The sequence below is a fragment of the Procambarus clarkii genome, chromosome 55 (genome assembly GCF_040958095.1).
Source record: "Procambarus clarkii isolate CNS0578487 chromosome 55, FALCON_Pclarkii_2.0, whole genome shotgun sequence".
In the NCBI taxonomy this organism is placed as follows: Eukaryota; Metazoa; Arthropoda; class Malacostraca; order Decapoda; family Cambaridae; genus Procambarus; species Procambarus clarkii.
This window is the reverse complement of record NC_091204.1, coordinates 24772660-24799260: the sequence shown is the minus strand read 5'-3', so window position 1 is coordinate 24799260 and position 26601 is coordinate 24772660. Positions and strand designations below refer to the sequence as shown.

The following is a 26601-nucleotide window of genomic DNA, read 5'->3' as shown; positions in this document are numbered from 1 at the left end:
ATTATGGATTCTACAACACCAGTGTGGAGTTGTCTCATTAAAAATATTACAGTGCCGATAAAATTTCAGAGTATGCCACAGTACAAGTCCCAGAGCGGACAGGCAAAAGACACGAGGAAAGACTAAAGTTGGTAACTCTCATACCATTGGAAGAGAGAAGAAATATGGTAGACATGATCACCACATACAAAATTTTCATAGTAAAAGATAGGACAAACTATCTTAGAAAATAAGAAATATGTGAACAAAGGAACAAAGATGGATACTAACAATATAAAGCTAGAGAAAATCAGTAGGAACCGTGAAAAAGATTCAGTCTCTCCCCCCCCCCCACGTGATACTCCCAAGCAAATGCCCTACACCACTGAACCACAACATGGTCAAAATCAATGCAACCTGGGATACCACCGAATCCCAGGATGCATTTAATTCCACTCTAGGGGTCCTGAGGCTTCTAACTGAAGGCCAATCAGGGTTTTACACATTGACCTCGTGCACAGGTCCAGTAGTTATACCTATAACGCTTCTCGTGAAATGCACAACGAAACCACATTGGGATACTAAACGATTTAGTGCAATTCCAAGTTGCATTGCCTTTGACCATGTCATGGAGTGGAAGGCCTAGAGTGGTTCCTTAAACCACTTAGGAGTTTTCTTTTCTTAAGAATACCAAGTAAGCGGGTTCGAATCCTCCTTATGACTCCCACTGATTATCTCATTGATATATCACGTTAATGTGATTTTTTGTCCAATATAATCCTTCTCAGGGACAGGATAGTTAACATATTTCTTGTGCAATATATAATCCTTCTCAGAGACAGGATAGTTAACATATTTCTTGTGCAATATATAATCCTTCTCAGAGACAGGATAGTTAACAAATAGAATGCGATAATAAGTGAAGTGGTTGAGGCAGACTCCATTCACAGTACTAAATGTAGATATGACAGAGTCCAATAGACTCTGGAACCTACACACCAGTCAGTTAAGAATTGAGAGGCGTATATCATCTACTGCAAGTACAACTAGATGAGAGAAGGTATTGGTAATTATCAGGAAAAAGCTCTAAGCCATTACAACTATATAGCACTTGGAAGGGATATGGGGATAAGGATTTATGATGGGAAGGACGGAAAGAATAGTTCCCAACCCTTTGGACTGTCGGGGGTTTAACGCCGACCTGCATGAAGTGAGACCATGGAGTGATTGCACACAAAATTAGGTCAATGGGTATAACTGGTAAAGTAGGACGCTGGATACTCAATTTCCTGTCGAACAGAACACAAAGAGTAACAGTCAATCAAGTAAAATCGAGTCCGAGCGCAGTTAAAAGCTCTGTCCCTCAAGGTACAGTCCTTGCACCACTGCTGTTCCTTATTCTCATATCAGATATAGACAAAAACACAAGTCACAGCTTCGTGTCATCCTTTGCAGATGATATAAAAATCAGCATGAAAATTACCTCTGCTGAAGACATTGATAAACTACAAACAGATATTAACAAAGTTTTCGATTGGGCAGCAGAAAATAACATGACGTTTAAAGGTGATAAATTCCAGGTACTCAGATACGGCAAAAATGAGGATCTGAAACATAATACAGGGTACAAAACACAATCGAATCTGCCCATAGTAGGAAACCAGCATGTCAAGGATTTGGGAATAATGATGTCCGACGACCTAACGTTTAGGGAGCATAACCAAGCAAGTATTGCGTCAGCCAGAAAAATGATAGGATGGATTACGAGAACCTTCAAGTCCAGAGATCCCATCACAATGGTTGTACTCTTCAAATCACTTGTGTTGTCCCGTCTTGAGTACTGCTCAGTATTCACTTCCCCTTTCAGAGCAGGAAAGATTGCTGAAATTGAGGGAATACAGAGAACATATACGACACGCATAGACGAGATAAAACACCTAAATTATTGGGATCGTCTCAAAGCTCTCCAAATGTACTCACTAGAAAGGAGACGAGAGAGATACCAAATAATATACACATGGAAAATACTGGAGGGACAGGTTCCAAATCTGCACAGTAAAATAACAACGTACTGGAGTGAACGACAGAAGAAAATGCCGAATAGAACCATTGAAGAGCAGAGGTGCCATGGGAACAATCAGAGAACACTGTATGAACATCAGAGAGAGAGGTTGAATATATAATATATTCAACAAATGCGTCAAAACACAATAAACTATATCTGAAAGGTTAGGTTAAAGGGTGGGAATAAGAACAAATGATAACCAACATAATGAATACACTAAGATTAAAGAGGTTAGGTTAAGGAGGGAAGAATAAGAACAATTATAACAACTTATGAGCAACTTGATGAACTTTAACAAACAACCCTTGAAATGCATAAATGACCATTTGAGAAAATAACCGATGAAACGAGTAACTACCCATATATAACAAAAATCCTTTGAAATGCTTAAATACCCAATCTTTAACATATAGCACTTGAAATGCATAAATGACCATTTGAGAAATTAACTATTGACACGAACAAATGAATATGAGAAATTGATTGACGAAACAGAAAGACAAGCAGGAATAATTATGTAAGTTAGGTCATGTCTGGTTGGGTAAGTTGGACTAGGTAGGTTAGGTTACGTCAGTTTGGGTAAGTTAGGTTATGTAAGTTAGGCTAAGTTAGGTAATTTAGGTTATGTAAGTTAGGCTAAGTTAGGTAATTTAGGTTATGTAAGTTAGGTAATTTCCTTTAAGTTAGGTTAGGTTAGGTTAGGAAAAGTTAGGTTAGGTTAGTTAAGTTAGGATAGGTAAGTTAGGTTAGGTAAGTTAGGTTAGGTCAAGTTAGGTAATTTACGTTAAGTTAGGTAATTTACGTTAAGTTAGGTAATTTACGTTAAGTTACGTTAGGTTAGGTTAGGTAAGTTAGGTTAGGTTATGTAAGCTAGGTTAGGTTATGTAAGCTAGGTTAGGTTATGTAAGCTAGGTAAGGTTAGTTAGGTTAGGTTAGGTAAGGTAAGTTAGGTTAGGTTTGGTAAGTTAAGTTAGGTTAGGTTAGGTAGTTAGGTTAGGTTAGGTAAGGTAAGTTAGGTTAGGTTAGGTTAGGTTAGGTAAGTTAAGTTAGGTTAGGTTAGGTTAAGTTAGGTTAGGTTAGGTAAGTTAGGTTAGTTATGTTAGGTTAAGTTAGGTTAGGTTATGATAGGTTAAGTTAGGTTAGGTTAGGTTAAGTTAGGATAGGTTAGGTTAAGTTAGGGTAGGTTAGGTTAAGTTAGGTTAGTTAAGTTAGGATAGGTAAGTTAGGTTAGGTTATGCAAGTTAAGTTAGGTTAGGTTAGGTTAGGTAAGTTAGGTAAGGTAAGTTAGGTTAGGTTAGGTAAGTTAGGTTAGGTTAGGATGAGTTAGGTTAGGTTAGGTTATCCAAGTTAAGTTAGGTTAGGTTAGGTTATCCAAGTTAAGTTAGGTTAGGTTAAGTTAGTTAGGTTAGGATATTTAAGTTAGATAAGTTAGGTTAGGTAAGTTATATTAGGTTAGGTTAAGTTAGGTTAGGTTAGGTTATGCAAGTTAAGTTAGGTTAGGTTATGTAAGCTAGGTTAGGTAATTTACGTTAAGTCAGGTTAGGTTAGGTTAGTTAAGTTAGGATAGGTAAGTTAGGTAAGGTAAGGAAAATTAGGTTAGGTTAGGTAAGTTAGGTTAGGTTAAGTTAGGTTAGGTTATGAAAGTTAAGTTAGATTAGGTTAGGTTAGTTAAGTTAAGATAGGTAAGTTAGGTTTGGTTAGTTAGGTTAGATTATGTAAGCTAGGCTAGGTTTAGGAACGTTATGTTAGGTAAGTAACATTAGGTGGGGAGGATAGGTTAGGTAGGTTTATGCAGTGTTGTTCAGAGAACAGTTTAAAGGTAAAGTGACTAAGAAAATATATTTTAACAGAAATGTAAGTTTGATATGAAAAGCTGAACTAGTTATATTTTGGAGAGAAATTTTATGCCTGAAGATGTCTTAGAGAATAACATTGATGTCTTTGAGAACAGCTTTGATGAACGAAAATGTCTTAGAAAGCTTCTCTGATGAACGAAAGGTTACTTAGAGAATAACTTTGATGACAGTACTGTATTTAACTTTTTTCGATGGCTCTGAGGACAGCTTTGTTGAACGAGGATGTCTCAGAAGGCTTCTCTGAATAACGAAGGTGACTCTGAGATTAACTTTGAGGACATGAGAGTACTTTTTGATGACTCTGAAAATGACTTTGACGCCTTAGAAAACAACTTTGATAACTTAGAGAATATCTTTAATGAACGAAAGGGAGTTAGAGATTACCTTTGATGACTCTGAGTCATCAAAGGTAAGATCTTTGATGACTTTGAGAATGACTTTTGAGAACATGAGTAGTATTTTGATAGCCCAGAGAACAACTTTTGATGACATAGAGGAATAACTTTTATGTCTTAGAGAACAATATTGATGTCTTAGAGAATAACTTTGATGAACGAAGGTGAGTTAGAGATTACCTTTGATGACTCTGAGAATAACTTATATGTTACAGAAAAATCTTACAGAACATTACAGAAGATATCTTACAGAACAACTTTGATGACCGAGATTAACTTTTGAGGACATGAGAATATCTTTGGATAACTCTGAGATTAACTTTGATGTCTTAGAGAACAACTTTGATGACTGAGATTAACTTTTGTTAGCTCTGAGAATAACTTTGATGACTCTTAGAATAACTTTGATGACTCTGAGAATACATTTGATGACTCTGAGAATACCTTTGATGAATCTGAGAATACCTTTGATGAATCTGAGATACCTTTGATGACACTAAAGAATAACTTTGATGAATGAAATTACCTTTGATGACTGAGTATGGCTTTGATGTCTTATTGAATGACTTTGATATCTTATAGAATGACTTTGATGTCTTAGAGAACAACTTTGATGACTTAGAGTGTAACACCGTAAGGTGTTTGGTTTATTTTTATTTAATACATACATAGAGATACATGAGTCAGAAACAAGGATTTGAGAGGCGCCAGGTTGTCGGCCTGAGTCTCACACCTCTAAGCGTTAATGACCTCAAGTGACCTGAGGTCAGATCATGCGAATTCCACCTTGCTTCTGCTAATCTGATAATTGGCCTTCAAACATGCCAACGTTTAAGGAGTGGCTTGGTAGAGTGCCTCGGGCTATCTACTTGTGGGCGGAGTTAGCTACTAGGTTTCCCAATATATACTCGGAGAGCAGAACATAGAGGGACAATAAGAACAGCAGCGGAGCAGAACAGAGGACAGCCTAGCCAGGGAGGCTGTCAGCCGGCGGGGCGGGACAGTCTCTGTCAACTACAGACCCCCCACCCTCTCTTTCCAGCTATAGGCAGACACTTGGTGAGTTGAACATTAAGGTGACTTGGTCGTGTTTACAAGGGTTGTGTGAGGATCAGGGGCAGTCAAGTTGTAGGGTTCTTGAATTCTTGGATGATGACTCACTTTGCATATTAATCTTGAACATTGGAATTGCTTAAATTATGATACTTCATGTGAAATATAATTGTGAATTTATTATTTAAATTGGCTTTAACTTTGGTCTCTAGAGTTTTTGAGTTGAGGTGAGAAAGCCTCTGCGGTTACTGGGTTCATGGTTTTAATGAGTACATGATACAGATGGAACAGACTAATAATGACCTCGTGTTAACATCTTTGAGAATTTAGTGATGCAGACAAGTTCCATTCCTTGTCTTGTATGTAATGGTCTAGAATGGATGGTGGCAGCATTTCTTTTTCTACTATCTACTTTTCTGCTTCAACTATCTACTTTTCTACTTCTACCTATCTACTCCTCTCCCTCCACCCCTCCTCTAAACTCTCACTTTCAACTGACGACCCTCCTCGCTCCTCCCACCTCTCTCACCCCAAACCCTCACTAATTACTTCATTATTCATTTTTTCCCTTTCGTTTCTCTTATACGTTTGTGGCAGTGAAATGTGTTCTAGAGTTCTCTAGGTTTCGGGTAGCTGGTCAAGTTGTAACACTGTAAAAGTGTTTGGTTTAGGTTAATACATACATAGAGTACATGAGTCACAGACAAGGATCGGAGAGGCGCCAGTTGTCTGCCTGAGATCTCACACCTCAAAGCGTTAATGACCTCAAGTGACCTGAGGTCAGATCATGAGAATTTCACCTTGCTTCCGCTAAGCTTATAGTTGGAGCCTGGTAGCCTTCAAACTTGCCGAAGTTTAAGGAGTGGCTTGGTAGAGTGCCGGAGGCTATCTACTTGTGGGCGGAGTTAGCTACTAGGTTCCCCAATATAAACTCGGAGAGCTATCGAGCATGAAGCAATAGGAGACCGGCCAGCGGAGCAGAGCAGAGGCCAGCCGTCGAGATAGGCCGTCACCAGACGGGGGGTGACGCTGCCTGAAAATTGCAGACCCCCCCCCCCTCTCTATTCAACTTAGACTCAGTCCTCGGTGAGTTGAACATTTAGGTGACTTGGTCGTGTTTTCATATGTTGTGTGATGATCAGGGGCAGTCAAGTTGTAGGGTTCTCGAATTCTTGGATGATGACTCACTTTGCATATTAAACTGGAACATTTTAATTGAATTGCTAAATTATGATACTTCATGTGAAATATAATTGTTGAATGTATTATTTAAATTGTGTTTAACTTTGTTCCCTAGAGATTTGAGTTGAGGTGAGAAAGCCTCTGTGGTTACTGGTTTCATGGTTTAGAATGGATACATGGTACAGAGGGAACATACTAATAATGAACTCATGATAACATCCTTTGAGAATTTTGTGATACAGGCAAGTTCCATTCCTTGTCTTGTATGTAATGATTATGAATGGATGGTGGCAGCATTTCGTCTTCTACTATCTACTCTTCTACTCCTACTATCTACTCTTCTCCTTCTACCTATCTACTCCTCTCCCTCCACCCCTCTCTAAACTCTCACTTTCAACTAATGACCCTCCTCGCCCCTCCCACCTCTCTCCTCTCTCACCCCAAACCCTCACTAATTACTTCACTATTCATTTCTTTCCTTTCGCTTTCTCTTATACGTTTTGTGGGCATGATTCTGTATTCTAGAGTTCTCTCTAGAGTTTCGGGTAACTGATCAAGTGACGGCGCCTTGTAGTCTTAGCACCTAGGTAGTCAAATACCTAGGTTACAAGGTGCTGAACGAGAGAGGTTGCCTTAGGATCTCTGGAGGTGCTCTAGAATAGTTAGCTAACTGGGGACGGGATAACGGACTAGAGAGAGCTGTTTCCCCCGGCCTCGTTAGTTAACTGGGGGGTGGAATAATGGACAAGATAGAGCTATTTCCCCCACCCCCCGTTACAATGTTGGCAGCGGTGTTGAACAATGTTGTAGGTAGTTGGTGTTCTTTTAACATTGTTCAGTCCCACGTGTCTTTTTGCCGCTCAGGCGCTATCAGGGAGATCTTGACAGGTGTTTTACTTTCGCGATTTAGCGAGTTTTTTCAGGCTAGGAGATAGTGATTCTCTAGTGTTGTGGTTTAGTGATTTTGTGAGTTTTGTGGTGTTCAGGGAATGTTCACCAGAACTTGCGTGTGTAGTGATTAATGTTAGTGATAAGATTTGGTGATTTGGGAACTTAGCGGTGTTGGTAGTGGAGCTCACCTGAGTGTGACAGGTGACCTCGCATGTCCCACGGGGACACCCAGCCACCGCTGGTCTCCAGGACAGTTGGGGAGTGGCAGGTGTAGTTTTTAAGTAGTGGTTCTGCTCAGATTATTGCGATCGACTGTTTTACTCCATTTGAACGCAATAACCCGAGGTGTACTGGTCTTGTACAGCATGCTAGGGGGAGGCTTAGTATGTCAGTAGACTTCACGTTGGGGACGCTCGACGTTAGATAGTCTGGTCACAGGGGTGGCAACAGTTTGGAGTTGTTGACCGGCGGAGATGCTAGGGAAACACTCTGGGTCACGTAGGTGGCTGTAGGTTAAGGGTGGGAGTAATGGTTAATTATGTACTTAAGATTAGGAACGGTACAGTTAAGTTTAGGCTAGTGTTTTGTCTATTAGTGTTGATTTTTTTTTTGTGACAAGTTAAAAGTAGTGATGACCTTATTCTCTCTTCTCTAACTTTCCTCTGTTACTGTTTTATGTTCCACCAAGTCAGTATCATTCAGTGTTAATTGGATTATTTAAAAAAAAAATTAAGTGTAGTTGTTGCCAGGAGGAGAGCGGTATAACTGGACTGTGTAACCCTATACAAACTACAGGGTCACATAACATATCTTGGGAGCACGATATTGTCGCCTTTCTGTTCACCCACAGGTGGGAGCCAGAAGAGAGGAGAGACGCACATACAAAAGAGGGAGACGGCTGCTGTGTACCATACTCACGGGCGTTTATCACCACCACCACGACCAGCCCACTACCTGGAGGTCATGGCTCCACCACCATGACCACCCCAGGGGACCCCAAGATGCAGCCCTCTCGGTCAGTCAACATTGGTCTACCCAGTGGACCCCAGGTCGTTCTGCAGACGACCCCAGACGACCCAGTAATGATGGAAGAGGAGCAACAACGACTCCAGTCTGTCCCACCAACATCGGTCTACCCAGGATGGACCCCAGGACGGACAGACCCCCAATGGACCCCAGGTCGCTTGTCTAAGACCCATGGGAGGAGGAAGAGAGAAGAAAGAAGAGAGAAGAAAGAAGAAAGAAGAAGAAAGAAGAAAGAAGAAAGAAGAAAGAAGAGAGAAGAAATAGAGAGAAGAAAGAAGAGAAGATAAGACAAGCTGAGTGAGACATGATACCTAGTGTCCCTTGCTGGTGTCAGCATCATTGCATGGAGCGTAATTGCAAGACAGGATCGTTTGCCTTGACTGGCCGCCCCTCCTGCAAGCAGGTAGCTCTGTTGAGTGATTCTTCCTGTGTCATGCAGACTTGATGTGGCTGTCAGAAGTAGCTCTCTGAAGGAGGCGTGCTGGAGCAACAGGGAGGAAGAAGAGTAGGATGGGATTTCTACTGTTGGCAACTATATGAAGGTCTCGAAACTTGTAGTCCCTATAGCTGTGAAGAACCCCAATATACGTCTCTCATGGTGACTGACGTAGGGCCAATTACAGATCAGCTGGGACAACCGAATTCCACGGTCCTGTGCGCAGTTCAAGTAGTAACGGCTTTCGGGTTGACCAAGGGTTGTTGTGCGTTAACGACGGAGAAGCGACGGAGGCAGTTGTGTTGAAGAAATGTGGTACAGGATTATCTACAAGACCAAGCAGTGACGTCGCCCAGCCAGAGACAATGGACGTCTGTCTATATATTTCATTTTTTTAGAGTAGGATGATGTATATTTGTTTAGCGAGGATGTATTCTTTTCGTTAATAAAGTTGTCGCACACAGCTAGCTTGCTTCAGCAGTGTTGCAAAAACTTTATTTTCGGGGAGAAGGGGAGATGTAACACTGTAAAAGTGTTTGGTTTAGGTTAATACATACATAGAGTACATGAGTCACAGACAAGGATCGGAGAGGCGCCAGTTGTCTGCCTGAGATCTCACACCTCAAAGCGTTAATGACCTCAAGTGACCTGAGGTCAGATCATGAGAATTTCACCTTGCTTCCGCTAAGCTTATAGTTGGAGCCTGGTAGCCTTCAAACTTGCCGAAGTTTAAGGAGTGGCTTGGTAGAGTGCCGGAGGCTATCTACTTGTGGGCGGAGTTAGCTACTAGGTTCCCCAATATAAACTCGGAGAGCTATCGAGCATGAAGCAATAGGAGACCGGCCAGCGGAGCAGAGCAGAGGCCAGCCGTCGAGATAGGCCGTCACCAGACGGGGGGTGACGCTGCCTGAAAATTGCAGACCCCCCCCCCCTCTCTATTCAACTTAGACTCAGTCCTCGGTGAGTTGAACATTTAGGTGACTTGGTCGTGTTTTCATATGTTGTGTGATGATCAGGGGCAGTCAAGTTGTAGGGTTCTCGAATTCTTGGATGATGACTCACTTTGCATATTAAACTGGAACATTTTAATTGAATTGCTAAATTATGATACTTCATGTGAAATATAATTGTTGAATGTATTATTTAAATTGTGTTTAACTTTGTTCCCTAGAGATTTGAGTTGAGGTGAGAAAGCCTCTGTGGTTACTGGTTTCATGATATTAACGAGTACATGTTTGGAGTTGATACATGGTAATAACATCTTTTGAGAATATTTTGATACAGACAAGTTCCATTCCTTGTCTTGTATGTAATGATCATGAATGGATGGTGGCAGCATTTCGTCTTCTACTATCTACTCTTCTACTTCTACTATCTACTCTTCTCCTTCTACCTATCTACACCTCTCCCTCCACCCCTCTCTAAACTCTCACTTTCAACTAATGACCCTCCTCGCCCCTCCCACCTCTCTACCTCTCACCCCAAACCCTCACTAATTACTTCACTTTTCATTTCTTTCCTTTCGTTTCCTCTTATACGTTTGTGGCAATGATTCTGTATTCTAGAGTTCTCTCTAGAGTTTCGGGTAACTGATCAAGTGACGGCGCCTTGTAGTCTTAGCACCTAGGTAGTCGAATACCTAGGTTACAAGGTGTTGAACGAGAGAGGTTGCCTTAGGAACTCTGGGAGTGCTCTGGAATAGTTAGCTAACTGGGGACGGGATAACGGACTAGAGAGAGCTGTTTCCCCCGGCCTCGTTAGTTAACTGGGGGGTGGAATAATGGACAAGTTAGAGCTATTTCCCCCACCCCCCGTTACAAAGTTACGGCGCCTTGTAGTCCCAGCACCTAGGTAGTCGAATACCTAGGTTACAAGATATTGAACGAGAGAGGTTGCCTTAGGAACTCTGGAGGTGCTCTAGAATAGTTAGCTAACTGGGGACGGGATAACGGACTAGAGAGAGCTGTTTCCCCTGGCCTTGTTAGTTAACTGGGGGGGGGGGTTGGAGTAATGGACAAGAGAGAGCTATTTCCCCCCCACCCCCCGTTACAAGAGAATGACTATGATGAAAGAAGGTGAGTTAGAGATTACCTCTGATGACTCTGAGAATATCTTTGATGACTTTGAGAATAACTTTTGAGAACACAAGTAGTATTTTGATAGCTCAGAGAAAAACTTTTGTGGACACGAGTAGTATTTTGATGTATTTCTGGTGTCTCAAAGAGTGTCTTTGATGTCTCAAAGGGGGTCTTTGATGTCTCAAAGGGGGTCTTTGATGTCTCAAAGGGGGTCTTTGATGTCTCAAAGGGGGTCTTTGATGTCTCAAAGGGGGTCTTTGATGTCTCAAAGGGGGTCTTTGATGTCTCGAAGAGTGTCTTTGACTATTTTTCTTACTCATTGAAGTACACTGTTAGTTACAAAAGTGTAGAACGATGTCCCATTTCACTATTTTTAGTTGAGGAAAGACAAGAAATTATGATGACAGCGACTATTTTTGTGCTCCACAAAGTATAATGTCAGTTAAGAACGGCGATGAAAGATATCGTTGGCTATTTTTTTCTTACTTGACAAAACATAATGGCCGTTGAGAAAGTGCTGAAAGACGTTACATTTGACTATTTTAGCGAAGTGAAAGGTTATTTTAGTTAAGAACAATATTGAATGAGGTTAATCCCGACTATTTTCAGTTGATTGACGAGTAATTTTTAGTTAAGAAGTTACAAGATATGTTTTTCTTGGTACATTTGGTACTGAATAAAGTGCAGATTTCTTTTAAGAACAGTGTTGTGAAGAACATTTTGAAATTATGGAGAACAAGAATATTGAGTATAAAAGTTGCACAGGAAACATGTGAAGAACATGAAAACATGAAAAGAACACTGAGAACATGTAAAGAAGGTGATGGACTCGTGAATAACATGCTAAGAACATTTGAGATCATGACAAAGAACACAGAAAACTTGTAGGAAAAGGTGATGAAGAAAGAGAAATTGTGAGGAACATGAATAATGAGTATAAAAGTTGTACAGAGAACATGAGACGAGAATGCAAAGAACATAGTGAACTTTGGGGAATATGAACTTGCAGAGAACATAAAACATTATAAAAGAATACAGTGAACATTATGAGAATATGACAAAGATCGCAGAAAATGGTGAAAAATATGAACGGAACATGCTGCGAACACTTGCTGAACATGGAGAGAACGTAGAAAACAGGGAAGAGAATGCGAAGAACACGGTGAATATAGAGAAAATATATAAATACAGTAGGATTATTGAAGGTTTGGATAAGTTGGGAAATGGGAGAGATGAAGGGGGAGGTAAGGGATGAGAAGGTAAGGGGGAGTAAGGGTGAGGGTAAGATGAAAGGTGAAAGGGCGTTGGGGGAGGTAATGGAAGGGAAGGTAAGGGATGAAAAGGTAAGGGAGGGAAAGGGTAAGGTGTGATTTTGACAGTGTGATTATTGCTTACTTGGGTAAACAAAAGGTATTGAAGGTAAGGTGTTATATGACCGTGTGAATATTAGCACGTTAGTGATTATTTACATAGCTGAGTACAAAAAGGGTATTAAAAAACGGGATGTTTGCTTTGATAGACTGGAGAGGGACTTGATCTGAATTAATTTTGATGAACATTGAACTAAGGTGGAGGACATGAGCTGATTGATTAATTTATGTCTTGATTTATTTTACTACTTTAGAAATACAGTAATCTTAAATTTCAGGGGAATTGATCTGATAATAAAGAACATGACCAAATGAGTTAAGGCAGCGGACGTGAGCTAGAGTTCGGTAATTGTTCGGAACTATTTTCCTATGTCTGAAAATACCGCAGCTATAAATTTCAGGGAAACTGATCTGCTACTAAAGAACTTGTACAAATGAACTATGGTGGGGGACATGAGCTGGAGCTCAGTAACTGACTTGATTTTATTTATTGTGTCTGAAATACAGAGGGTATAAGTTTCAGGGAGATAGATTAGGTATTAACGAAGATACGAGAGGGAACAAAGGCTGAGGACATGAGCTAGAACTCGGTAATTGTTCGAATCTTATTTACTACGTCTGAAATAAGACTGTACAAAATTTCAGTGGGATTGGACTGTTAGTAAAGATGTTATGAGAGGAGGTTAAGGAGGGAACAGAAGCTGGAGCTTGCTTACTGACTTGATTTGATTTACTACGTCTGAAAAATGACTGTTTAAAATTTTAGGGGGATTGGTTAGGTACTAACGAAGATATGAGAGGTAACTACGGCGGGAGACAGGAGCTAGAACTTACTTACTGACTTCATATATTTCACTACGTCTGAAATATGGCTGTTTAAAATTTCAGGGAAATTGATAGGTTAATGTTGAGACTACATTTATAAATGCGGACTCTAACAAATTTTGGTCTAGAAATGGTCTCAGATGAAAATTGGTCTCTAAATATTTCTGGGCTCAAACTGGATTCTGTTAATTTTTCGGTCTTTATTGGACTCTGACAATATTTTACTTTCCTCCAAAAGAACTTTTAAGAACGCAGATTTAAGTAAAACTCTAAAATATTTCCGTTTCAAAGTGGACTCTTTTTTTTCGGTCTTTAGGGGACTCTGTTAAAATTTGGTCTTCTATGGACTCTGCCTAATTTTTGGTAATGAGCTGGACTCTGACTAATTTTTGTAGATTACAGGACTCTGAATGTTTTCGGGCACAAACTGGACTCTGACTAATTTTTGGTCTTTACTGGACTCTGATTATTTTCGGGTATAAACTGGACTCTGATGAATTTTGAGCTTAACCCTTAAAGTGCGCATCACGTCATATGACGTGTTGGAAGTTGTTCCAGTCAACTGGGCATCACATCATATGACGTGTTGGAGTACTACGCAAGATATAAACGACCCGCGGATACACGGGGTTCACCACACCTTCATCAGGGCTCTTGTAAACAGACGCCATTTAAAAAAAAAAATCGTGGGCCAAACTCCCGGGTGTTATTGGCCTCAGTATTGAGTGAGCAACCAAGCCTGACGCACGCAGCATGAGCTAACAGCACTGCTGTTCAGCTTGTGATCACAGCATTGCCTGAAAATGCCAAAATATACTTGTTCATGCTATTATGTAGCGATGATATTATTACAGAAGACCCCTGACTGATAAAACTGACCAGGGTTCTGATAATAGCAGGATTGTGGTGATATTTAGCGCTGTGCACCATGGAGGGAGGAGTAATGCTGTGAGAGGGAGGGTGGTGGCGATGTCTTCTGACTGTGTGTGGCCACCTTTTATTGACTGCACTCACCATACCAGCTTAGTGGTTCACTATGGTGAACACAAATGTAGATACATATATATAACGTGTGTATAGAGGGTATAAACAGCAAGAGAAGGTTGGGAGCCGCCATTTTGGTGAGGGCGGTGGCGTCGTCTGCACGACGCCACCGTGCAGACGATGGTGTTGTTTACTGGTTACCACGATGGTCTTTGGGCACCATACCAGTTTACTTGTACAAGTATGGTGAATAAAACAGGCAGATATTTATATATAATGTGTGTATATAGCGTAATAACACCATACAGTATTCTTGGAGGAGAATTATTAGTGCGTCTGGCCTTGAGGGCGGCAGCCATCAGCTGACTGTGTGAGGTCCTACATCTTTGTGCCTTTACTCACCATACAAGCTTAGATGTACAGTTATGGTGAACAAAACATGTAAAAACTTATATATAACGTCTGTATATAGAAGCAAAAACAGTATGGTGGGTGGAGAATGGTGGCAAGTCAGGTGAGGTGAGGGAGGGAGGGAGTAGCAGCCAGTGGCGGGCTGCCACTGGCACTGCCACTCAGCATGCCAACTTAGTGGTTCGTTATGGTGAACAGGAATGTAGAATGTAGAATGTGAACAGTCTGTATATAGTGAATTATAGCAAAAACAGTATTGTGGGAGGAGAATGTGGGTAAGTCAGATGACTTGAGGGAGGGCGTGAGAGCTGGGTGGTACACGGCGGTCACTCCTCGTTACTTTTTGACTCGTAATAGCTACTTAGTGGTTCGTTATAGTGAACAAAACATGCATATAACAAAAGATGCATATAAACTTATATATAACCTGTGCTAATAGCGTAATAACCGACAAAGTATTTGTTCACCGATTGATGAACATAATTGAATCAACAATATGCACACCATATTTTTGAGTACAGCAATGATTCACTCATTTTATTATATAAATATATCAAACTACACACTATTGAATAATATTACAGCAAAAAAACAATGAAAAATCAATCAGAGACATTGAAATAATTAGGTAATTATCTCTTTGTGACAACTCCAGCCTGACAGCTGGCGAGCAACAGACCGCCTGGGACGCATGCTGAGTCAGCGCCCATAATTTGCCAGACTTCCCCGCCCTATAACGGGTAATATATGCCACTTACGATTTTTGTATTATTTTTCCCGTGATCAGTGAACACAAATTAACAGGTTAGGAAGAAAAAATATTTTTTTTTTTTCAAAATGACATGCACCTGTGGGGATGACAGGATATTAAACCCCGAGCATGTTAAGGGTTAAACTAGTTTCTGACTAATTTTCGGTCTTAAATGCATATAAAACTAAAAGTCATGGCTAAGATGTCGGTTTCCTTATTCTCAGTATTACAAAAGCCTAACTTTACCCTGACTTTTATAACAAACTTCTATGAAATTATTTTCTCATAAGAACTCTTAACAAACTTCTAAGATCTCGGAAATTATTTTTCTCATAAGAACTCTTAACAAACTTCTAAGATCTCGGAAATTATTTTTCTCATAAGAAATCCTTAACAAACTTCTATGATCTCTGAAATTATTTTCCCCATAAAAAACCTTTAAGAGCATATCGGCCCTTTCTCAAAAGTTCATTGAATCCGGTGGGGCGTAGCGGAACCATTGCCTGAAAAAAAGGGCCCATACGTTGTCATCCCTACTACTCTCCTCCACCTCTTACTGCTCCTCCTTCCTTCTCGACCTCCAACTCCTTTTCCTCTTCGACTTTCTCTTCCTTCCTCCAAGACCTCAATCTCCTCTTCCTCCCTCCTCAACCTCCTCCTCCTCTTCTTTCTTCCTCGACCTCTTCCTAATTACTTCTTGACCTTCTCCTCCTCCCTGTTCGATTTTCTCCTCCCTCCTGTTACTTCTTCCTTCTCAGCTTCCTTCACCTCCTGCTTCTCCTTCCTCCTTCACCTCCTGCTTCTCCTTCCTCCTTCACCTCCTGCTTCTCCTTCCTCCTTCACCTCCTGCTTCTCCTTCCTCCTTCACCTCCTGCTTCTCTTTCCTCCTTCACCTCCTGCTTCTCCTTCCTCCTTCACCTCCTGCTTCTCCTTCCTCCTTCATCTCCTCGACCTCCTACACTTCCTCCTTCCTCCTCTACCTCCTTCTCCATTCTCCTTCCAGCTGAGTGGACAGCGATTCGGATTCGTAATCCTGAGGTTCAGGGATCGATCCCCGGTGGAGGCGGAAACAAATGGGCAGAGTTTCTTTCACCCTGATGCATCTGTTCACCTAGCAGTAAATAGGTACCTGGGAGTTAGACAGCTGCTACTGGCTGCTTCTCGGGGGAGTGTAACAAAAAATAGGCCTGGTTGAGGACCGGGCCGCGGGGACGCTAAGCCCCGAAATTATCTCAAGATAACATCAAGATAACTCCCTCCACGAACTCATTCTCCTCCCTCCTCGACCTCCACCTCCTCCTCCTTCCTCCTAGACTTCCACCACCTCCATCTCATCATCCTCCTCCTTCCTTGACCTCCTCAGTCCTTCTCGACCTCCTGCTCCTTCTTCACCTCCTACTCCTTCTTTCTTCTCAACCTCTTCCTCTTTTGCGACCTCCTTCTCTTCCTCCTCAACCTCTCCCTAATTACTTCTTGCACTTCTCCGTCTTAGTGCTTGACCTCCTCCTCCGCCTTTTCCGATCTTCTCCTTCCCCTCTTCATCTTCCTACTTCTTCCTTTTTGACCTCCTACTCCTTCTTCCATCACCACCTCCACCTCCTTCTTCTCCTCTTCCTTCCTCCCCCTTTTTGTAATCCTATTCCTTCCTTCTCGAGCTCCTATACTTCTCCTTCCTCCTCGACCTCCTCCCTCTTCTTCCCCCTTCTTCCTCCAACTTCTTTCTTTTCGACCACATTCACCTACTCATTCCTCCTTCACCTCTTCCTACCTTCTCGACCTCCTCCTCCTAAGCCTTCTCTTCCCTTTCTCCTAGGCCTTCTTCTCCTTCCTTCTCGACTTCCTAGTCATCTTCCTTTTTATTCTCGACCTCTTCCTCCTCCTCCTTCCTCTCTACCTTTTCCTCCAATCTCCTCCGCTAACTACAACCACCAAACTCCAATACTATCAATAACCACAACCATCAATAACCACTGCCATCAATCAACACAATCATCAACCACCTGAATCATCACCACCAACCACTATCAATAACCATCACCCACCACTGCCACCAATCACAACCCAGCAACAACCACCACCACCACCGTGGATTCTCCATTAAGTGAAAATAATAAATACAAAAAATTTAACCCATCTTTTTTATGCTCCTGCTTTATTTCTACTAAATATAGAAATATATTTTGTATATATTCATTCAAATTTTATATATGCCATCAATCCCGAAAACAACTTTTATGCAACATTTATGGTTGCCACAAGATCTCATATTTTGTTTAGCCAACATTGTGCAGTAAGTTGTGGCAACCTACCTCTGCCGTTCGTGACATGCAGATATTCATAGTGAGAGGGTGTGTTACTATTGTCTCCGATTGTTCTATCATAGTTATAATGGAAGTTGTAGTGAAGGAGCTGATGAATCTATGTGGAGCTCTGAGGACAGAGTTGGATTCCCTACGGGAGGAGCTACGACACCTGAAACAGTGTCAAGAAGAAACAAAGTAGGAGACCAGTATTAAAAAGACCTCGTCTTGGAATGTCGTAAAGGACAGGGGTCTTAAGAAGACTTTGACAAAGCCGCCTACAGATATCCTAATAACTTTTAACTCATTCGCCGTGTTGGAAGACAAATGCTGTAGGGAGCCTGCAGTTCGCTGCAAAGGGAAGGCAACAAAGGGAGCGCCTGTCCCTCAAGCTACTCACAAAGTAAAGGAAGCGACTAAGCTAATTTTGGTTGTGGAAGATTCCCAGGTGAGGTATGTGGATAGAACTTTTTGTGCCAGAGATAAGACGAACGGGTTAAGGGTTTGCCATCCCGGAGCAGAGATTGGTGACATTGCTAACAACATGAATGATATTATGGCTGGAAATAGAACGAAACCCATTATTTGTATCAGCGCTGGTGGAAATGATGTTGGACGAGATAGGAGTGAGACACTGATACAAAGGTTTAAGACAGCCACAGAATTAGTTAGGAGTAAAGGAGGAATCCCGATCGTATGTGGTTTTTTTCTAAGAAAGGGAATTGGAAATAAATTGTTGTCGAGGGCACTTGGTATCAATTGCCGACTTGACAAATATTGCCAATCAACAATATCCTTCATTAATAACTGGGAAAACTTCTATGGAAGGAATAACATGTATGCTCGGGATGGTATGGATCTCTCCAGGGCTAGGATTGTTGCTGTTATGAACTCGTTGGAACCAGTGGTTGGAAGGATTTGTTTGGGTTTAAACTGTTAGTAGATAGTGGTATGGGAATTGATATAGAGAGGGGAGATAATAAAAGAATGAGTTTGTTGGGAAAACAAATTGGCAAAATGAACAGGGAAAGAGAAGGGCCTCAAAATACCAATACACTTAAAGTATATTACACTAACAGTAGAAGTCTAATAAATGATTTAAATGCTCTTGTATGCACGGAAAAAGTTGATATTATTGCACTTACCGAAACGTGAATGAATGTAGAAAATAGAGAATTATTAGGTGAATATCAAATAAATGGATTTAAACTATTTCATGCAGATAAATATATTAGACGAGGAGGGGGAGTAGCCGTATATGTTAGTGAAAATTTGAAATGTAGTCTCAAAGAGGGAATCAAAACTGAACAACACACTGAAACCATTTGGCTACAATTAAACGAAAAAGCAAATAATCTTATAAAAGCAGTTATATACAGGCCACCAAACTTAGACAGGATGGTAGCAAAGCGCCTATGGGACGAAATATCTAGAGCATCTAGGTCTAGCATTATTTGTGTCACGGGTGACTTTAATTTTAGTGGAATAAATTGGTTTAACAGAACAGGGAAAAATGAAGCAGAAGATTTTCTAGAATTAATGATTGCTTTCTTATGCAACACATTAAGGAACTAACGCAGGAAAATAATATTTTAGACTTAGATCAACTAACAGGGAAAAACAAATTAATAAATCATTAGTCAGGCAGAGTACCAGAGTCGTTGAAGGTTGCTAAAGTGGATCTGGGAGTTATGATTAGTAGGAATTTGAAACCAAAAAAATCAATGCATAAATGTTCGTAATAAGGCAAATAGGACACTGGGATTTATTAATCGAAGAATTACTAAAAAGACACCTGTTGTTCTTCAGCTATATTGTGCTCTGGTTAGGCCCCATTTAGATTATGCAACTCAGTTTTGGTCGCAGTACTATAAATTGGATATAAATTCACTACAACGAGTCCAGCATAGGATGACAAAGTTAATCCCTCAAATTAGAAACATGTCATATGAAGAAAGATTGACAAAGCTTAAATTACATTCTCTAGAAAGGTGAAGAATTAGGTGTGATATGATAGAGATGTACAAGTGGATGAATGGGCATAAAAAATGGGATATTAATAGGGTATTGAAAATATCAACACAAGACAGAACACGAAACAATGAGTATAAATTGAATAAGTTTGGATTTAGGAAAGACTTCGGTAAATACTGGTTCGGTAACATGGTTGTTGATTTGTGGAACCAATTACTGCGTAACGTGGTGGAGGTGGGGGTCCCTCGATAGTTTCAAGCGTGGGTTGGACATGTATATGAGTGGGATTGATGAGTGGGATTGGGTGGTTATAAATAGGAGTTGCCTTGTGTGGTCCAATAAGTCTTCTACAATTATCTTTATTCTTATGTTCTTAACCTATTTATGACTCCACACAATACCGAATCTAATACGTGAAAGCAAACGTTGCCACTGTTTGCAAACACTTTCCAGGGACGTTGTGGCAACCTAAATTTGTTTGCTGTGTAGTGTGCTACTGTACCTCAATGTTCACCAGTCACACCTCATAGTGTGCTACTGTACCTCAATGTTCACCAGTCACACCTCATAGTTTGCTACTGTACCTCAATGTTCACCAGTCACACCTCATAGTGTGCTACTGTACCTCAATGTTCACCAGTCACACCTCATAGTGTGCTACTGTACCTCAATGTTCACCAGTCACACCTCATAGTTTGCTACTGTACCTGTATATTCACCACCGTCGCGAAGTTTGATGAAAGGGTTTTCAGGGCGGCCATTAAGGTCATCGTTAAGAAGGGCCTCCTTGACAGCGTGCCAGCCGTTGACGATGACAGTGGGCTGGTTGCCGAAGAAGAGGCCGACGACGGGGCCATAGGTAGAGGAGAGGCGCCACAACTGCTTGTGTGGATGTTTGGGCTCCATGAACGGCAGGTAGCCAAGCAGGGGAAGCCGCGCTGGACCTGGTATATGGGGCAGTGTTATCACAAAGTTTGAGAGGGAGAAACACCAGTCGATGAGCTCCTGTTTAGCTCTATACCAACTGTACTTATGAATCCTTGTTTATATTTATGTTACATTTTTAACTATAACACCAGAAGTGTGCTTACTATGACAAAATTTGAACCAAGTATGGCAGTTAAGTTTTAAATGTATCTTTATTTAATCCTCACTTGATGCAGGACATTTACAAAATTATATTACTTTAAAGTTATTCGTTTAAAGTCATTGGAAACAGCGAAGAAAGTTCTATAAATTGCGTAGTGTAAATTTATTATATTTTATTTCATAATTAAAGCGTACCATAAACTTTGCATTTTAGTTTTCTTTTAACATTTAAAGTTTCATTTAATCACATTCAAAAGTCTAAATAAAAAAATATACAAATTGTAAAGAATGTTGGTCGGTGGTCTGTGTTAAATTCCCAATAAAATCTGATTAAAATTTACGGAGATATGCAGGTAAAATATCAATGTGGTACACTGAAATTATAATTTTCCCAACAAAAATTCGGTGTCAAAAATGAGGAGCATTTTTTTCATTATATAACTTGCTTTATGAATACCATCTAGTGACTTGCATTTAATTAATCAGATTATGTTTTATGTTTCCCCAAAAAATAAAATAAAAACGAAAATATTAGTTGGCTAGTAATGAAAATACACGAAAGTCTCACGACTTCCCAATACTTTTAGACAGCAGCTGGCTGAGTGGTAACATCACTGGACTGCTTCATCGTGTATCATAGAGGCCCTGGCTGACTAGGTCGAATTCTTCAGGCGCCAAGAGTTTTCAGATATATGTATATACATGGTGCCGGCCCGTCCAAGACACGCTGCCAGACATACACCACATCGATGGTTCCCTATGGATATGTGTGTGTGTGTGTGCTACACACCTGACACTGGGGCAGTACACATTTGAGCTGTGCTGCAGGTGTGTGTGTGCTACACACCTGACACTGGGGCAGTACACATGTGAGCTGTGCTGCAGGTGTGTGTGTGTGTGTGCTACACACCTGACACTTGGGGCAGTACACATGTGAGCTGTGCTGCAGGTGTGTGTGTGTGTGCTACACACCTGACATGGGCACTACACATGTGAGCTGTGCTGCAGGTGTGTGTGTGTGCTACACACCTGACACTGGGGCAGTACACATGTGAGCTGTGCTGCAGGTGTGTGTGTGTGCTACACACCTGACATGGGCACTACACATGTGAGCTGTGCTGCAGGTGTGTGTGTGTGCTACACACCTGACACTGGGGCAGTACACATGTGAGCTGTGTTGCAGGTGTGTGTGTGTGCTACACACCTGACATGGGCACTACACATGTGAGCTGTGTTGCAGGTGTGTTATGCACCTCACACTGGGGAAGTACACATGCAAGCTGTGCTGCAGGTGTGTGTGTGCTACAAGCCTGACACGGGCAATACACATGTGAGCTGTGCCACAGGTGTGTGTTATGGTATCGACACCATCGATGGTGTGGGGAGTGGCAATTTCAGCGCCATCTATGGGTCTGCACTCCAATTCCCCCAATATTGACGGCTACTTAGACAACGCGATCTGTGGGTGGTGGCCTGGTATCAACGAATGGCTCCAGTTTCCTGCCTTAGTCAGAAAGAGAGGTCGATGAGGATGACCTCTGGTGGCTGGTGTATCAATATCAGCGCCATCTAGGTTGTGGCTACATAGCATAATATCGATTCCCCGGGGAATGTGTTGTCCCAGGGTTACCCAGTGTACTGTCCATCTAATTAATGACGTTTTATGTCCACAGAGATGACATGTAGAGGCGGTTCTAGTGAGGCATGCAGTTTACCTTGTTCGGTCCACGAACCCTTAGCTTGGTCCTGCAAAAAGATTAAATAGCCGCCTTCGATCCGAGCAGTGTGTTAGCTGCTGATATACGCAGTGTTGAAGATCGGCGTGCCCGGGATTGGCTAGTAAGGGGTTACGGAAGACAGTGATGTGCCTATTGTGAAGTGCTCCTAGCAAGCTGCTAGAGGTTTTTGCCGGGGGATAGCTACCCTGTATGAGTTAGTTTAGGACCCCTGTCAGCGTGTTGCTGAAGCCCTCTGCCAGTGAGTAGCTGGAGAGCAAAAGTAGGATATTGGCGCATCTCATTGTGATACCGTGTGGGGTGGACTGGCTCATGTAGAAAGTGAATTCGCCAATGTTTGCCAGTACGAGTGGTCAAGGTACTGGGACTGTGGAATCACTGGAGTTGATGAACACTGCTAAAGTCTTTGTGTCCTGTGTGAAAGAGACACTATTGTAAATAAGTGTAAATATGGGGTTTTCTATTTTGCTTTCCCGACTGCAATGCGTACGTCACCAATGTACAAGTGGCAGACGCTTCACAAAGCCGTCGCAATCCAGCCGAGAAAATGAGACCAACCGTACAGGTCCTGGAAGCAAGGTCGAATTAGTCCTTGAGGGTCTCTCCTCAGACTAGCCTCACCTGGTCCTGATCCACGTTGATCATTGGAATCTCCTCAATGCATGAAACCCTTTAAGGGAATCCTAGGGTCCTCATCATATTTATAGATTTGTGAATAATAGGCAACTCGGTGTTGAAAACACCTGGAGCTGAAGGCTTAAGTAATAGTTGGCAGTATTCAGAATTGGTTCAACGGAAACACCGCATGAAGCTTAACAGTAGTTTATTTACAAACTTGACCACTAATACAAAAGGTGCTTAATTTACTTTAGATTGGCATCAGAAAGGCTATGGTTGCATTAGCGAGACTCTTGACGCTAATGACTAATCGATTCTGATCCACTCGCGGAGAAACACCTAACTTAACACAATTGACAGCCAATCATTAACACGGCAAACCTAACTGCTGGTAAGCAAAGGGATCACTAGAGTTCCAACAGGATACTCGGGTAATGATGCACAATAAATCAACAATGGCACTGTCAATGGGACAGGCAATAATCATGCACAATAATTATATCGCACAATAACTAAATGTATGGTATATGTGAAACTCGCATTCACAGACAAGTGTAATGTCGCGGTACCACACAGATAAACACGCAAACCCCGTCAGGTGTCTCCACTTATACCTGTGTCAGGTATGAGAAGGTGAAAACTGTGGTTGATCCCTCAGATCAACAGACACAATAATAAACAAGATCTTTTGCTTACAGGTATGGCTACCTCTCTTATTCAGTCACCCATGCACATTTATGCAAGAACTCGTAGGTGGCCTGACAGCAGGTTTTGCTCATTCTGACGTGAGAGCATTGACGACAGGTTTTCCCAACAAACCGTTCTTGACACGGAGGGTGCTCGCAGGAGGGCGCTCTGTATGCTTGACTCGCGCGCACACACACACTCTTGATGACACTGGCGGTGAGTAAGGTGGTGACGGGTGGTGACGTCACGTAGTACAGTGAGGGCGGCGCTGACGGAGGCTGGCGGCGGCTGGCTACACGCTCGGGACTGAGTGGTGGCTGGTGAGTGGCGGCTGATTATATGGTACCACGTGGTACACTGTGGTAAAGTCACACACTGATTACTTAGGCAGCGGCACTCCTTAGTTCACTCTAGGTCACTCACAACGATGTCAATTTGTCACCAGGCGTTACCTAATACCAGTCTGTTTCGCTCTTGTGATTTGTCACTAGACTACAAAACAATATAGTCACAATCGCGATTCCGGGCGAGCGTTGGTATATCGAGAAGACGCTGAGTTTAACTTGACCTCTCACGCTTGGCACCACCTCTGTGTTCCCAATGACTCTATGGCATGATGCGTAATTCCTCTGTATCTAATTTACCCCTGGGCATACGGCGGGCTATAAGTATTCCTAGTTATGTAGGCATCCCGGAGACACCCAATATGAGTTTACCATCCATGGTTAACAGAGATAGTGCTTCTGCACGAGATCGGTGCACTGTGCACTGCGATGAGCCATACAAAGCTGTGAGAGAATCTTAAGAGACCATCCTCTCATAATAAATATACGTTAATTTTAATATTATATAATATATAATATATATATATATATATATATATATATATTTTATATATATATATATATATATATATATTTTATATATATATATATATATATATATATATATATATATATATATATAATGTCGTACCTAGTAGCCAGAACGCACTTCTCAGCCTCCTATGCAAGGCCCGATCTGCCTAATAAGCCAAGTTTTCCTGAATTAATATATTTTCTCAATTTTTTTTCTTATGAAATGATAAAGCTACCCATTTCATTATGTATGAGGTAATTTGTTTTTTATTGGAGTTAAAATTAACGTTGATATATGACCGAACCTAACCAACCCTACCTAATCTATCTCTATAGGTTAGGTTAGGTAGCCGAGAATGTTAGGGTAGGTTAGGTAGTCGAAAAACAATTAATTCATGAAAACTTGGCTAATTAGGCAAATCGGGCCTTGCATAGTAGGCTGAGAAGTGCGTTCTGGCTACTAGGTACGACATATATATATATATATATATATATATATATATATATATATATATATATATATATATATATATATGTCGTACCTAGTAGCCAGAACACACTTTTTGGCCTACTATGCAAGGCCCGATTTGCCTAATAAGCCAAGTTTTCCTGAATTAATATATTTTCTCTAATTTTTTTCTTATGAAATGATAAAGCTACCCATTTCATTATGTATGAGGTCAATTTTTTTTTATTGGAGTTAAAATTAACTTAGATATATGACCGAACCTAACCAACCCTACCTAACCTATCTTTATAGGTTAGGTTCGGTTAGGTAGCAGAAAAAGTTAGGTTAGGTTAGGTTAGGTAGGTTAGGTAGTCGAAAAAACAATAATTCATGAAAACTTGGCTTATTAGGCAAATCGGGCCTTGCATAGTAGGCTGAGAAGTGCGTTCTGGCTACTAGGTACGACATATATATATATATATATATATATATATATATATATATATATATATATATATATATATATATATTGATGAAGGGCATTGAGTATCACTTATTCCCCACCATTACCTCCCTCCATTTATTCCTTGCAATACTCCTTAATATAGTCAGTTCTTGAAAGCTTACTTCCGACTTGGGGTCGGATACAGAAAAAAGGTTACAACAACAAGAACACAGTTACTGGCTCATAGTGGCCGTAACAGTGTGTGTGCTACACACCTGAAACTTGGGCAATACACATATGAGCGGTGCTGTTACAGGTGTATGAAAGTGGGTGTTACGCACCTGACACTGGGGCAGTACACATGTGCTGTGTGTGTGTGCGCTACCCACCTGACACTGGGGCAGTACACATGTGAGTTGTGCTACAGGTGTGTGGGTGCTACACACCTGTCACTTTGGCAGTACACATGTAAGCTGTGCTGCAGGTGTGTGTGGATTCTACACACCTGACACTGGGGCACTACACATGTGAGCTGGGCTGCAGGTGTGTGTGTGCTACACACCTGACACTGGGGTAGTACACATGTGAACTATGCTGCAGGTGTGTGGATGCTACACACCTGACACTAGGACAGTACACATGTGAGTTGTGCTGCAGGTGTGTGTGTGCGTTACACACCTGACACTGGGGCAATACACATGTGAACTGAGCTGCAGTTGTGCGTATACTACACACCTGACACTTGAGCAGTGCACATGTGAGCTGTTCTGCTGGTTTGTGTGTGCTACACACCTGAAACTGGGGCAGTACACACCAGGGCTGTGCTGCAGGTGTGTGGGAGTGTTACACACCTGACACTGGGGCACTACACATGTGAGCTCTGCAGGTGTGTGTGCTACACACCTGACACTAGTGCAATACACATGTGAACTGTGCTGCACGTGTGTGTGAGTCGGTGTTACACATCTGACACTTGGACAGTACAGATGTGAGCTGTGATGCAGGTGTGTGTGTGTGTGTGCGCTACAAGTAGTAGGCAGTGCTACGTATCGACAAATGGAAGTTTTATGGCTATTTGTCGCTACTTTTTTTTTTATTAAGATATGAGGTACATCTGCATTAAAGCAGCTCTCCTAGACTATATG

General features: G+C 41.5%; 1 protein-coding gene across 4 annotated transcripts in view; it reads right to left on the bottom strand.

The window, feature by feature from the left end:
• Window positions 1–26601, bottom strand: part of LOC123751070 (methyl farnesoate epoxidase) — a 330011-nt gene that overhangs the window by 151098 nt on the left and 152312 nt on the right. For all 4 annotated transcript variants that reach the window (XM_069305551.1, XM_069305553.1, XM_069305552.1 and 1 more), the window contains one exon: window positions 20284–20520. In XM_069305551.1, coding sequence (XP_069161652.1) covers window positions 20284–20520 — 237 coding nt within the window. The remainder of the gene's footprint in view (window positions 1–20283; window positions 20521–26601) is intronic.